Source organism: Bos javanicus, chromosome 4 (assembly GCF_032452875.1).
Source record: "Bos javanicus breed banteng chromosome 4, ARS-OSU_banteng_1.0, whole genome shotgun sequence".
Lineage (NCBI taxonomy): Eukaryota > Metazoa > Chordata > Mammalia > Artiodactyla > Bovidae > Bos > Bos javanicus.
In genome coordinates, this window is record NC_083871.1 from 105,667,956 (window position 1) to 105,681,337 (window position 13,382).

At 44.0% G+C, this 13,382-nt stretch overlaps 1 protein-coding gene across 1 annotated transcript; it reads right to left on the reverse strand.

The window, feature by feature from the left end:
* Nucleotides 1-3,770: 3,770 nt before the first annotated feature.
* Nucleotides 3,771-9,764, reverse strand: PRSS37 (serine protease 37). Its single transcript, XM_061414944.1, has 6 exons — nucleotides 9,672-9,764; nucleotides 9,251-9,355; nucleotides 7,048-7,189; nucleotides 5,572-5,825; nucleotides 4,587-4,723; nucleotides 3,771-4,028 (listed from the first exon to the last, which is right to left on the reverse strand). Exons 2-6 carry the CDS (start codon nucleotides 9,282-9,284, stop codon nucleotides 3,888-3,890), a joined length of 708 nt encoding a protein of 235 aa, XP_061270928.1. The 5' UTR covers nucleotides 9,285-9,355; nucleotides 9,672-9,764; the 3' UTR covers nucleotides 3,771-3,887.
* Between the last annotated feature and the right edge of the window lie 3,618 nt (nucleotides 9,765-13,382).

Below are 13,382 nucleotides of genomic sequence, written 5' to 3' on the forward strand. Positions count from 1 at the left end.
GAAGAGTTGGGGGACTATCTGATGGCAGCATCTTTCACTCCCAGGCCCCTAGCTTTGTAAATTGGTTTTGGCTTTCCCAGTATCTCCAGAGGAATGGTAGCCAATTCAACCCTTACTCCTGAGATTCCTGTCCTGGATGTTCCCTAGATGGATCTCTTATTCTCTTCCCTTCTTCTGCCCATTTGTCAGCATCAGTGCCTGCCGGGTATGTTCAAGACTCAGGAGCCACATTCTGTCACACTTTACTGTCACAACTTGTCATAAACATATTCCTCATCCTTACTTCCTCACTCCTGATCATCGCATTTTGACTCTTCTGTGTTAATCATGATTTCTCTAGGAGAGCAGACACTGCCTTTCCCAACCACCTTTCAACTCTATTTTCTGCATTTCCAAGAATATTTCATAGAACCTACTCCAGTTTTGGGGATACTTGTTGAGTAATTCTCAATGTATGTTCTCTTTAAAATGTTACCTCAGTACTCCCCAGTTTTACTCTAGTTTTTTTTCATAGTACTTACCTGACATAATACATTTTAAAATTTACCTGTGTCTCTAAACTAGAATGTATACTCTGCTGCTGCTGCTGCTAAGTCGCTTCAGTCGTGTCCGACTCTGTGCGACCCCAGAGATGGCAGCCCACCAGGCTCTCCCATCCCTGGGATTCTCCAGGCAAGAACACTGGAATGGGTTGCCATTTCCTTCTCCAATGCATGAAAGTGAAAAGTTTCCCTTTCAGGGAAGTCGCTCAGTCGTGTCCAACTCTAGCGACCCCACGGACTGCAGCCTACCAGGCTCCTCCATCCATGGGATTTTCTAGGCAAGAGTACTGGAGTGGGGTGCCATTGCCTTCTCCGGAATGTATGCTCTATGAGGACAGAAATCTTTGATTTTCTCCTATGTCTTCAGTGTTTAGAACAGTAGATATTATTGAATGACCACACATATTATTGTGTATGATTGTACTGCCTTTTAAAAAATGAGCCACACTCTGTGGCCCCCCACCCTACCAGTGTTTTGCTCTCTACGGTGTTACAGTGAACATCCTTGTAAGACTCTAAAGGTAGACATCAGAGAATATGCATATGCATAGTTCTAAGGTTTATCATATGCATTGCCAAATTCTCGTGGAAGATGAACATGCACCAGAAGTGGGGTCCTAATTTTAGATAGGGTAGTCAGACAAGACTTTACTAAGAAGATATTTATTATTATTTAGACAGATGTTTATTTAATTTACTTATTTGACTGCACTGGGTCTTAGTTGTAGCATGTGAGATCTAGTTCCCTGACCAGGGATTGAACTCAGGGCCCCTGTATTGGGGGCATGGAGTCTTAGCCACTGAACCACCAGGGAAATCCCTGTATGCTTTTAAAAAATGTATTTATTTATTTACTTTTGACTGCTCTGGCTCTTAGTTGCTGTGTAGGGGCTTTTTCTAGATGCGATGAGAAGGGGCTGCTCTATTACAGTGTGCAGGCTTCTCATTGCGGTGGCTTCTCTTGTTGCAGAGCACAGCCTCTGGGGTGGACAGGCTTCAGTAGATGTAGCACGCAGGCTCCATAGTTGGAGCTCTTGGACTGTATAACGCAGGCTCAATAGTTGTGGTGCATGGGCTTAGTTGCTCCAAGGCATGAGGAATCTTCCCAGACCACAGAGCAAACCCATGTCCCCTATGTTGGCAGGCAGATTCTTATCTACTGTGCCACCAGGGAAGTCCAGAAAATATTTAAACAAAGATTTTAGGGAGTGAGGGAAGTAGCCATTCAGGAATCTGGGAAAAGTGTGAAAGTTTTGAGTAAAAAAGTGTCTAATGTGTTCAAGGGAGAGCAGGGAGGCTAGTGTGGCTGGAGTAGAGGTGTGGGTGATGAGGTCAAAGGGGCAGAGGGGGGGCCCATGGTTTTAGGGCCTTTATAGTCCAGTGTACACATTTTTTGTTTATTCTGAGTGAGGGGACCATTGGAGAGTTTTTAGCAGAGACAAGTGACAGAGCTTGACTTACATTTTAAAAGAAGTTGTATTGAGAATAGGTTGAATTTAGTAAGGCAAAAATGGGAGATACTGCAATACTCCAGGTTTACCAGAGTGGTAGCAGTGGAGGCAGAGAGAAGTAGTAAGATCAGATAGACAGAGTGCCTGATGAACTATGGATGGAGGTTCGTGACACTGTACAGGGATCAAGACCATCCCCAAGGAAAAGAAATTCAAAAAAGCAAAATGGCTGTCTGAGGAGGCCTTACAAATAGTTGTGAAAGGAAGAGAAGCCAAAGCAAAGGAGAAAAGGAAAGATATACCCATTTGAATGCAGAGTTCCAAAGAATAGCAAGGAGAGATAAGAAAGCCTTTCCTTAGTGATCAGTGCAAAGAAATAGAGGAAAACAATAGAATGGGAAAGACTAGAGAACTCTTCAAGAAAATCAGAGATACCAAGGGAACATTTCATGCAAAGATGGGCTCAATAAAGGACAGAAATGGTATGGACCTAACAGAAGCAGAAGATATTAAGAGGTGGCAAGAATACACAGAACTATACAAAAAAGATCTTCACGACCCAGATAATCACGATGGTGTGATCACTCAGCGCCAGACATCCTGGAATGTGAAGTGAAGTGGGCCTTAGAAAGCATCACTACGAACAAAGCTAGTGGAGGTGATGGAATTCCAGTGGAGTTATTTCAAATCCTGAAAGATGATGCTGTGAAAGTGCTGCATGCAATATGTCAGCAAATTTAGAAAACTCAGCAGTGGCCAGAGGATTGGAAAAGGTCAGTTTTCATTCCAATCCCAAAGAAAGGCAATGCCAAAGAAAGCTCAAACTACCACACAATTGCACTTATCTCACACGCTAGTAAGCTGCTGCTGCTGCTAAGTCGCTTCAGTCGTGTCCAACTCTGTGTGACCCCATAGACAGCAGCCCACCAGGCTCCCCCGTCCCTGGGATTCTCCAGGCAAGAACACTGGAGTGGGTTGCCATTTCTTTCTCCAATGCATAAAAGTGAAAAGTGAAAGTGAAGTTGCTCAGTCGTATCCGACTTTAGCGACCCCATGGACTGCAGCTTACTAGGCTCCTCCGTCCACGGGATTTTCCAGCAAAAGTACTGGAGTGGGGTGCCATTGCCTTCTCTGACACTCTAGTAAAGTAATGCTCAAAATTCTCCAAGCCAGGCTTCAGCAATACGTGATCCCATGAACTTCCAGATGTTCAAGCTGGTTTTAGAAAAGGCAGAGGAACCAGAGATCAAATTGCCAACATCCACTGGATCATCAAAAAAGCAAGAGAGTTCCAGAAAAACATCTATTTCTGCTTTATTGACTATGCCAAAGCCTTTGACTGTGTGGATCACAATAAACTGTGGAAAATTCTGAAAGAGATGGGAATACCAGAAAACCTGACCTGCCTCTTGAGGCCTTACAAATAGCTGTGAAAAGAAGAGAAGCAAAAAGCAAAGGAGAGAGGTAGCAGGGAACAGAAGCCAGTATCTGTTGTAATGCTATGGACTTGCCTATAATTTCAAGGCTAAGAATCCGGCGTTTTGGGGTTCCATTTCAGGCTCTGATAAACTACCACCTATAGATAATGTTAAGTAACTTCTCTTTGTCTCAGTTTTCCCATTTGTAAAGTGGGAAGAAAAGACAACTTCGAGGGTTGGTTATAAGCTTTAAATGAGATAATAGGTATAACCCTATTATCTTATTTCACGTTTTGTTCTTGGTTCTTCAGCTCATTATGGGATATGTGCAGAGATACAAATGAGAAAACACAAGATACTGGTGTGGTAAATCCAAATATTTCTATTTGGACATTTTATTTTGAACCTGGGGTAAGTTGTTCGTGGTTGGTATCGTCCATGGTGGAGCTTCTGGGACACTTAGGGAGAAACACGTCTCATTTGTCTTTAGTGGTGCTCTCAATCCAGCTGACGTATTTCTGAACGTTGGTGTAGATGCCCACATCCCCTCCCATGAAGTGTCCGACCTCGATCCCCTGCAGCTTGTTTTTGCAGATGACAGTAGCAACGGCCAGCTCCTAGAAGGTATCATCGCACAGAGAGAGGGAGGCAGACAGATGTGGTCAAATCTCCTTATAGGCGCTCTCTAGTCCCCGTGTGGACGCACCCTGCCTGGAGGTAGCATGCTGCATCAAGATAAGAGTCCGCAGACTGGAAGCTTGATTCATTCATCTAACTTTGTCATAACTAGCCTTGTGTGACGTTGAGAAAGTCAGAGAAAAGCCTTTCTAGAACTCACATTTAAAATGAGTCAAACTCCATTTACTTGAACTGATGAAGCCTATTTCAATTTGTGAAGTATTTGAATTATTTTTTTTAAGTGCTACCCATTTTCAGTTGCAGCTATGAGAAAAAAAAACCAATTATTAACTCTTGGTGTTGCTTGATGCCCCTTAATGAATACAGATGTCTCTAATGAGGGCTCTTTACTGAAGATAATGGGAGGCTTTGCTGCAGCCTTACCAAATTCTCAAAAATTTGTGAAGTTGTCGGCTTTCTATTTTTTAAATACCGTGATTAAATAGTTAACTAGACATATCCAAATGAATGAAAATTGGATAGAGAGAAAAGATTACCCCAAAAATTCGACTGAACACTTTTAGAAATTTAACACATATGGAGTTTCTGTGGCTTTTTCCTTGTTCGGTTTCCTGGCAGGCTGTGTCGGACATCACGGGGGCCTCCAGGTTCTGCCTTAAATCAGGGTGTCTGCCTGAGGGAAGACAGGGATAAAAGAAACCTTCCTGTTCACAAATGTCATTTAGCTCTCCAATCCCCAGCTTCTGTTTCAACTGATGTTTTGTGTCTGTCTGAACAATACTTGAGCCACTTGATGTGAAGAGCTGACTCACTGGAAAAGACCCTGATGCTGGGAAAGATTGAGGGCAGGAGGAGAAGGGGATGACAGCGGATGAGATGGTTGGATGGCATCACCAACTCAATGGACATGGGTTTGAGCAAGCTCCGGGAGATGGTGATAGATAGGGAGGCCTGGCATGTAGCAGTCCATGGGGTCGCAAAGAGTCAAACATGACTGAGTGACTGAACTGAACTGAACAAAATAATGAGGAAGAAAGAAGACGTGATTTTGTGCATGGTTATGAGGGTTAATCTTGAAGATTTTGAAATGGCCTTTATGTCTCTTTAAAAAGCAGCATTTTCTTTCTACTCTGTGTCTGTTCTTGGAGGAATAAGAGGTGACCTGACTCAAGTTCTCAGGTGTCCTCAACAAGAGAAGTGAGCCAGTACGGGAAAGCGGAGCCTTTTTAATGTGAACTGTGCCTCTGACTATCAGGAGGCGTGGCCTCTGTGCTGAGTCAGGTGGCCTGGTAGCTCCATCTGCCAAAGCTCTGAAGAAGCAGTGGAGCTTTAGACAGCCTGGGAAAGGAGGAGTCTGGACTTCTGACAGGGTCTCTTTTTGCCAGACCCCTCAGACAGTACTTCCCCCTTGGTCTCCACCCCACCCTCCTCTGCTCTCAGTTACACAGACATGGGGCTCCTCCCCGGCCTGTCTCATCAGATATAACTCATGACCTGATGTTCGGGGGTAGGTGCACTCACCATTGTTGTTTTGGCTCCAGTCCAAACCGGAAAGCATGCAGATGGTGCCTGGCTTGACGGTGCTGGTGGCGAGGGCAATGGGCTGGACTTTTTCGTTGAGGATGGCGGGCTTAGCCAGCCTAATGAGCATGAGGTCATCTTGGGGCGCAGTATGACTATGGTTCCAGTAGCGAATAATCTGGATAGGATTAATTGTCTGCTCTGTCCCATCTCTGATTCTGATCCTGAGATTTCCCAGCATCACCTTCAGATTTCTGGAGGGACAAAGGGTTGGAAGTCACCATCATCGTTACTGTTGGTATCATCATCAAAGCTGATGTTACAGTGGGCCAGGCGCTTTGCCAAGAGCTTTGTCTGAATCCTGAATTCCCCCGTTTACTACTCACAACAAAGCAGGGATTCAAAACAGAATCCCCGTGCTACAGATGAAGGAATGGAGGCACATGAGAGTATTCACCCATGATCACACAGTTAAGTGGTGGAGCCTTTCACTTCTCTGTTTTCATGTAGTGGGAGAGAAAAGAATGCATGGTCTAGAAATATTATTTCCCCTCCTTTCCGGCTCCAGCCTATCTGGGCATTTCCATTCTGGTGTCGGGAAGAGAATGAGGTGACTTGAGTGTTGGACAGCTCCTGTTTGCTTTTATCAAATCTCCTCACAACTCTATTTCATCCATCTCTGTACTTTGGAAGGTGAAATAGGTGGATTAAGTCCATGTGCTTTCTTGTCCTTTGGCATTTGATTGGTATTTGGCTGATAAGAAGCACCAGAAAGGAACATGAAGGAGAAGGGAGAGGTTGGCAAGTTTATCCTGCCACCTGCCGTGCCCCGTTGGGTTGCTGCAGGGTTGTGGCTGTCGACCGTCTCCTGATCAAAGGTTAGGACCGCTATCAGGCTGTCTCTGTACACAGTGCTGTCTCTTTCTCTCTCACTGACTCTTTTCCTCTCCCCACTTAAAATCATTCTCCCCCTGCCCCTTTAGGTCTGGGAGTAGTAAGTACATCTTTCTAATACTGAACCCCAGAGGAATTGAACTGTTGTCTATGTTTTCCCTGTAACTAGACCATACCTTTGTCATTAGTTCTTTTTTATCAATTCTTCTCAATTTAATAAAATCTGAGTGCACCATCAGTTGTCTGCTGGTTCCTTAACTGACAAAACTCATATTGCCAGTAAAAAAACCTTGGGAAGACTTATGGGAGACTGAGGAGGCCCCCCAGCAGCCCTGTTGACGTGCAGGGCTGGATGGCTGTGTTGTGGGGGGCTGCTGTGTGCAGCATAGGATATTAAGCAGCATCCTTCCCCTGGCGTTCACCAGGCAGATGCCGTTAACACAGCCCTCCCCGCAGCCCTCACTCTATTGTGACAACCAAGAATGTCTTCCTTTGCCACATGTACCCTGGGGGGAACGTTGCCCCTGTTTGAGAATCACCAATGCAGAGTGAGTAGAGTGGATGAGGATGGTCAACACTCACGGTAAGTAGCAGTGAGCAGGGGCCAGCACCCAGTTGCTTTTGATGAGGACGCCCACACAGGGGTTGAAGTGAGACTTGAGGTAGACCAAATAGGGGGAAGGGTCATCTTTCTGCACAGATGAGTGAGCGGAGAAAAATGTCCCTGAGGAATAGATATGAGAAGTTCTTAGAAGTTCTTAGAACAGTCAACAGTGTCTTAGCTGAATGGAAATATGGACAATTTTAAAGTAGTAATCAGTTGGGCAGGAAATGTGAAGGTACTTGACATTAAAAAATCAAAATGTACATGAAAATGACATACTGTTTTATCTAATAGTTTTAATAATCATTTTTGTCCAATGTTAACAATATTCAGCCTAAGAAAGTAAAATGAGAAAGACTCTCATTTACTACTTATAGGAATGGGAATTGATTCTGTCTGCTTCAAAAGCAATTTAAAAATGAGCATCAAGAATTGTAAATGGTTTGTCACCTTTGACCTAATAATTACAACCCCAAGAATTCTTGATTCTAAAGAAATAATCAGATGTAGATCAAGATTATTAGTAAATGTGCTCATTTTAACACTATTTATAATAGGTAATTCTTGGGCTTCCCTTGTGGCTCAGCTGGTAAAGAATCTGCCTGCAGTGTGGGAGACTGGGTTTGATCCCTGGGTTGGGAAGATCCCCTGGAGAAGGAAATGGCAACCCACTCCAGTGTTCTTGCCTGGAGAATCCCATGGATGGAGGAGCCTGGTAGGCTACAGGGTTGCAAAGAGTCGGACACGACTGAGGTACTTCACTTTCTTTCTTTCTTATAATAGGTAAATGTTTGAAATACGAATGTCCAATACAGTAATCTTGGATATTGAAATACAAAGGAGTGTGAACAAATGGAACAGCATATATATTAAAACTGCATTTATAAAGAATATTAAACAGCAAAGGAATACTAATAACCTTTCAGTTAAAAAATAATAAAAATGTGCATTTAATCTAGTAATCCAATTGTCTAAGAACAAGTAAAGAAACAAAAATAAGCCATTAAAATAAATAAAATAAAGCCTGGGAATAAATTCAAAAAGTACATTAGCATGTGTTGACTGAGGTGGGACTATGAAAGCTGTTTATTTTTTATACTTTTTAATATTTCTCAATTTTCTAGTATGACTGTGCAGTGCTTTTATAAATGAATTTTTTAAAAAAGAGAGAAGAAAGAGGAGGAAGGCTGATTCTAATATCAGAAATATTGTTTTTGTTTCAGCTGCCCTTGGTTCTTATGTGAATCCTTTCCAAGCCCAGGCCTGTACCTCACCACACCCTTTTCTGTGGACTAACACTGTTAGAAACCCCAAGGAAAAAAGGGTGGGGTATTAATAAGGACAAGAGCCATTGCACCCTTGTCCTAAATCTTCACAATGACTCTAATGTAGGTAGGAATATCCCCATTTTGACTGTAGAAACTGAAGCCCAGATAGATTAATTAACTTGTCCAAGGTCACACAGCTAATTTGTGATGCAACAACCTAGGTAGTCAGGGTGTGGTGGGAAAGGCCGCTCTGGTGAATTCAGAAGAGCTTCACATAGTCAGGGAGTACAGATGGAGGGTCCTTGCATTTGATCTTTTGTTCCCATCTTCTCCATTCCCCACATTCTGAGTCTCTAAGCTTTTGCAACAGGGAGGCATCAGTTCAGTTCAGTTCAGTTCAGTCGCTCAGTCGTGTCCGACTCTTTGCGACCCCATGAATCGCAGCACGCCAGGCCTCCCTGTCCATCACCAACTCCTGGAGTTCACTCAGACTCACGTCCATCGAGTCAGTGATGCCATCCAGCCATCTCATCCTCTGTCGTCCCCTTCTCCTCCTGCCCTGAGTCCCTCCCAGCATATCAGTCATCAAAATGAGTTCTCTGTCCTTGTGACTACACTGAGACTTGCCCCTGTGTGATGAAGCCTATATTTTGGAATAACCAAGGTGGAACACTCACTGTTGAGTGTTGAGTGTGGAACTCTCCAAGTGTGGAACAAGAAGCCCAAGCTTAGCACTGGGCTTCTCAGCCTGTCCAGAGAGCCTTTGGCTAGAGTCTGAGGGGGGATCCCCAGTGCTGCTCCTGACAGTTTCTCTTGACTCTCTTTGTGCCATCCCCACATCCTGCATCTGCCCTCCTCTGTTCTGTATTAACCTGTGCCTTATACGACAGAGTAGAAAGTCCTGGATACATACCAGCAAGGACAGTCAAGCAGAAGGTAAACTTCATAGTCTTCCCTTGTGAGGTGCAGAAGATCAACAGAGTATGGAGCTCTCAGTTCAGTAGTTTCTCTGGAACACCTAGTAGAACCAGTGGGTATGATTAGGCAGGAGGGTTGAAAAGCAGCTCTGGGCATGAACAGTACAGGGGAAGAGGGCTCCAATAGGCAGATGGAGGCCCTTCTGTTCCACGGAAGGTGGGGGACTATGCCTCTCATGGAGAGACAAGGAAGCTTCGTGACTGGACTTCAGGACCCAAGTCCCTCAATTTACTGTCCCTAAAAGCCCATCTGCCTAAAAGCAGTTCAGCTGTCTGTGGGAAAGGGAACTCCAGGCTTAGGACTTATGTCCCCTTGGAGTTTTTCAGGCCAGGGCTGTGGGGGACAGTATTCTGCACCTTAGTTCAGGAAGACAGTGTGCCCAGATTTTCTCTGAGCCTCATCACAGCTACTTATACTTTTCTTCAGCCCCTCCCCTCTTTATTACATTGGCTTCACCTTTCCCTGGGTTCACTATTTCATCACTCCGCCGTCATAGCTGCCTGGAGAATCCCAGGGACGGGGGAGCCTGGTGGGCTGCCGTCCATGGGGTCACACGGAGTTGGACACGACTGAAGTAACTTAGCAACAGCAGCTGTCATAGCTTGGCCTGGTTGTTGTGATCAGCAGGTCTGAGCTAAGCACATGGGGAAATGTAAAGCATTCATTGAGCAGTCATTTTGACAGTCAGGGAATGATTTATAGTCTAGATTACATTAGATCTAGGATCTACTGAATGGTTGGCAGGACTTCTAAGTGCTTCTTACCTAATGAAAAGATTGGTCAGCCAATAATAGACTGCCGTGTCATCCTTGGATAATTGGGAACACAAAGAGCCTGGTTGCTAATAGCCAACATTTTGTGAGCATTTACTGCATCCCAGCCACTGAGCGAAGTTCTTTACAGACATTGTTAGTGGTGATTTTATATCAGGTTTTATATCAAAAGCTGAGATACAAACTTAAGTAAGCTTTGTATCATTCTTACCCCTGAAGGTTTCCTAAACTCATAGTCTCATTCCAGTGTCACAACAACTCTGGAAAGATGAGTCAGGGCTGGTATCATTCTTTCTTTTCTCCTGATCTGTAGTGACAGGACTGAAACAAAGAATTAAAATGATTTTCTCAAAATCACACATGACTGGAAAGACTAGAAATATAGTATCTATATTTTATTACTGGATACCCACCACTTTTTAGCCACATCCTCCAGGCTTCAGCTCATCAGCCAGCATTCATGAATCCTGGAAAATTATACAGTCCCTCACACAAATTTCCTGAAGTGTGGAATGAAGAGTTAACATGGGAACTTCTCTCGTGGTCCAGTGGTTAAGAATCTGCCTGCCAGTGCAGGGGAGACAGGGTCAATCCCTGTTCTGGGAAGATCCCACATGCCTTGGTGCAGCGGAGCCCCTGCACCACAACTACTGAGCCTGAGCTCTAGAGCCCACAAGCCGCAACTACGGAAGCCTGTGTGCCTGAAGCCTGTGCTCCGCAACAAGAGAAGCCACTTCAGTTAGAAGCCCGGACACTACAAGGAAGAGTATCCCCTGCTTGCCACAACTGAAGATAGTCTCCGCGTTGCAATGAAGACCCTGCACCACCAAAAACCAATACGTTTTAAAAAGTTAACATGGCACATACTTTCCTAAACCTCACAATGAACACAGAGCCACACTGGGATTAGGGCTCGTTTATGAAATACACTTGAGATTCCTGGACAGGATGGAGTTGTGGAAGGTTTTCTGTGGTGGGGGTTCAGTTCAGTTCATTTCAGTCGCTCAGTCGTGTCCGAGTCTTTGCAACCCCATGAATTGCAGCACGCCAGGCCTCCCTGTCCATCACCAACTCCCGAAGTTTACCCAAACTCATGTCCATTGAGTCGGTGATGCCATCCAGCTATCTCATCCTCTGTCGTCCCCTTCTCCTCCTGCCCCAATCCCTCCCAGCATCAGGGTCTTTTTCAGTGAGTCAACTCTTCACATGAGGTGGCCAAAGTACTGGAGTTTCAGCTTCAGCATCAGTCCTTCCAGTGAACACCCAGAACTGATCTCCTTTAGGATGGACTGGTTGGATCTCCTTGCAGTCCAAGGAACTCTCAAGAATCTTCTCCAACACCACAGTTCAAAAGCATCACTTCTTTGGCGCTCAGCTTTCTTCACAGTTCAACTCTCATATCCATACATGTCTACTGGAAAAACCATAGCCTTGACTAGATGGACTTTTGTTGGCAAAGTAATGTCTCTACTTTTTAATATGCTGCCTAGGTTGGTCATAACTTTCCTTCCAAGGAGTAAGTGTCTTTTAATTTCATGGCTACAATCACCATCTGCAGTGATTTTGGAGCCCCCAAAAATGAAGCCTGACACTGTTTCCACTGTTTCCCCATCTATTTCCCATGAAGTGGTGGGACCAGATGCCATGATCTTAGTTTTCTGAATGTTGAGCTTTAAAAGCCAACTTTTTCACTCTCCTCTTTCACTTCATCAAGAGGTTCTTTAGTTCTTCTTCACTTTCTGCCATAAGTGTCATGTCATCTGCCTATCTGAGGTTATTGATATTTCTCCCAGCAATCTTGATTCTAGCTTATACTTCTTCCAGCCCAGTGTTTCTCATGATGTACTCTGCGTATAAGTTAAATAAGCAGGGTGACAATATGGAGCCTTGACGTACTCCTTTTCCTATTTGGAACCAATCTGTTTGTTGTTCCATGTCCAGTTCTAACTGTTGCTTCCTGACCTGCATATAGGTTTCTCAAGAGGCGGGTCAGGTGGTCTGGTATGCCCATCTCTTTCAGAATTTTCCACAGTTTATTGTGATCCACATAGTCAAAGGCTTTGGCATAGTCAATAAAGCAGAAATAGATGTTTTTCTGGAACTCTCTTGCTTTTTTGATGATCCAGCAGATGTTGGCAATTTGGTCTCAGGTTCCTCTGGCTTTTCTAAAAGCAGCTTGAACATCTGGAAGTTCATGGTTCACGTATTGCTGAAGCCTGGCTTGGAGAGTTTTGAGCATTACTTTACTAGCATGTGAGACGAGTACAATTGTGTGGTAGTGGGGGGGGTGGGATTAGTTAAATAGAGGTTAAACATTTAAGAAAGAGAGAGACTTTACTGTCAGGTTGTTTTTCCTAGTTCTTTTGGAAAGATTCTGGGCCAGGAAGGGAGTTTGTCTGGGGATGTGAGGACTGAGAGCAGAAAAGCAGATTTTCTGGAGAAGCTGGCACGGGGGTCTGCTGCCTTTTGATGAGCCTCACATTGATATCTGTAGCCACGAGCTCTGGTCCTGCATACACGACTGCTTCCTGGAAACCACTGTTTGCACCTCCTCTCGGCTCCTGAAATGTAGCCTGTCAAGCTAAACTTCTTATTCCGCTAGCCTTTCAAATTCAGTCTTCTGCCAGTTTTCCTCCTTTTAGGAGACAGCTCTGCCTTTCAGTTTGATTTTTTTTTCTCTTTTTCTGACCACTCGATCCCAAAGTTCATCCTGCTCTCCCAAATCTCTTCAATCCATCCATGCCTTTCCATTCTCACTGCTGCCACCCTACTCCATGCCATAATCTTGACTCACTTGAACTAATGCGTGTGCCTGCCTACTATCGCTCCACTTAACATTGTTGTACTCAGACATCTTTCCTAAAATGTAGGTGAGAGCATTAGTTTCTTTCTTAAAACTCTTGAGTAGTTCCCTACTGACCATAGAATGACCCCTAACATGGTTTAGGGAGATCCCTTGACATCACCTCATTTCATCTCTTCTCATCCCCTCTTTGCTACCCTCTCCTGCCTGCCCACCCCACACACTTATTTGCAGGCCTACAAAACTAGTTTCAAGTGTGAATTTTCTTGTTTCAATAAATAACTTTTTTTTTATGATACATTAACTCTTGAATGTTTCCTTTAGTTTGCCAATTTCATTTTTTTCCCAAAAAGATATTGATATCTGATATGGACATTGTTCTTAAAGTTTCTTTGTGAAAGATAACTTTAGAATCCTATGAGTATGTATGTATATGTACAATATTCAACATTTCCTCATGTTTGTAAATTTCTTATCATTAAGTTCTTTAT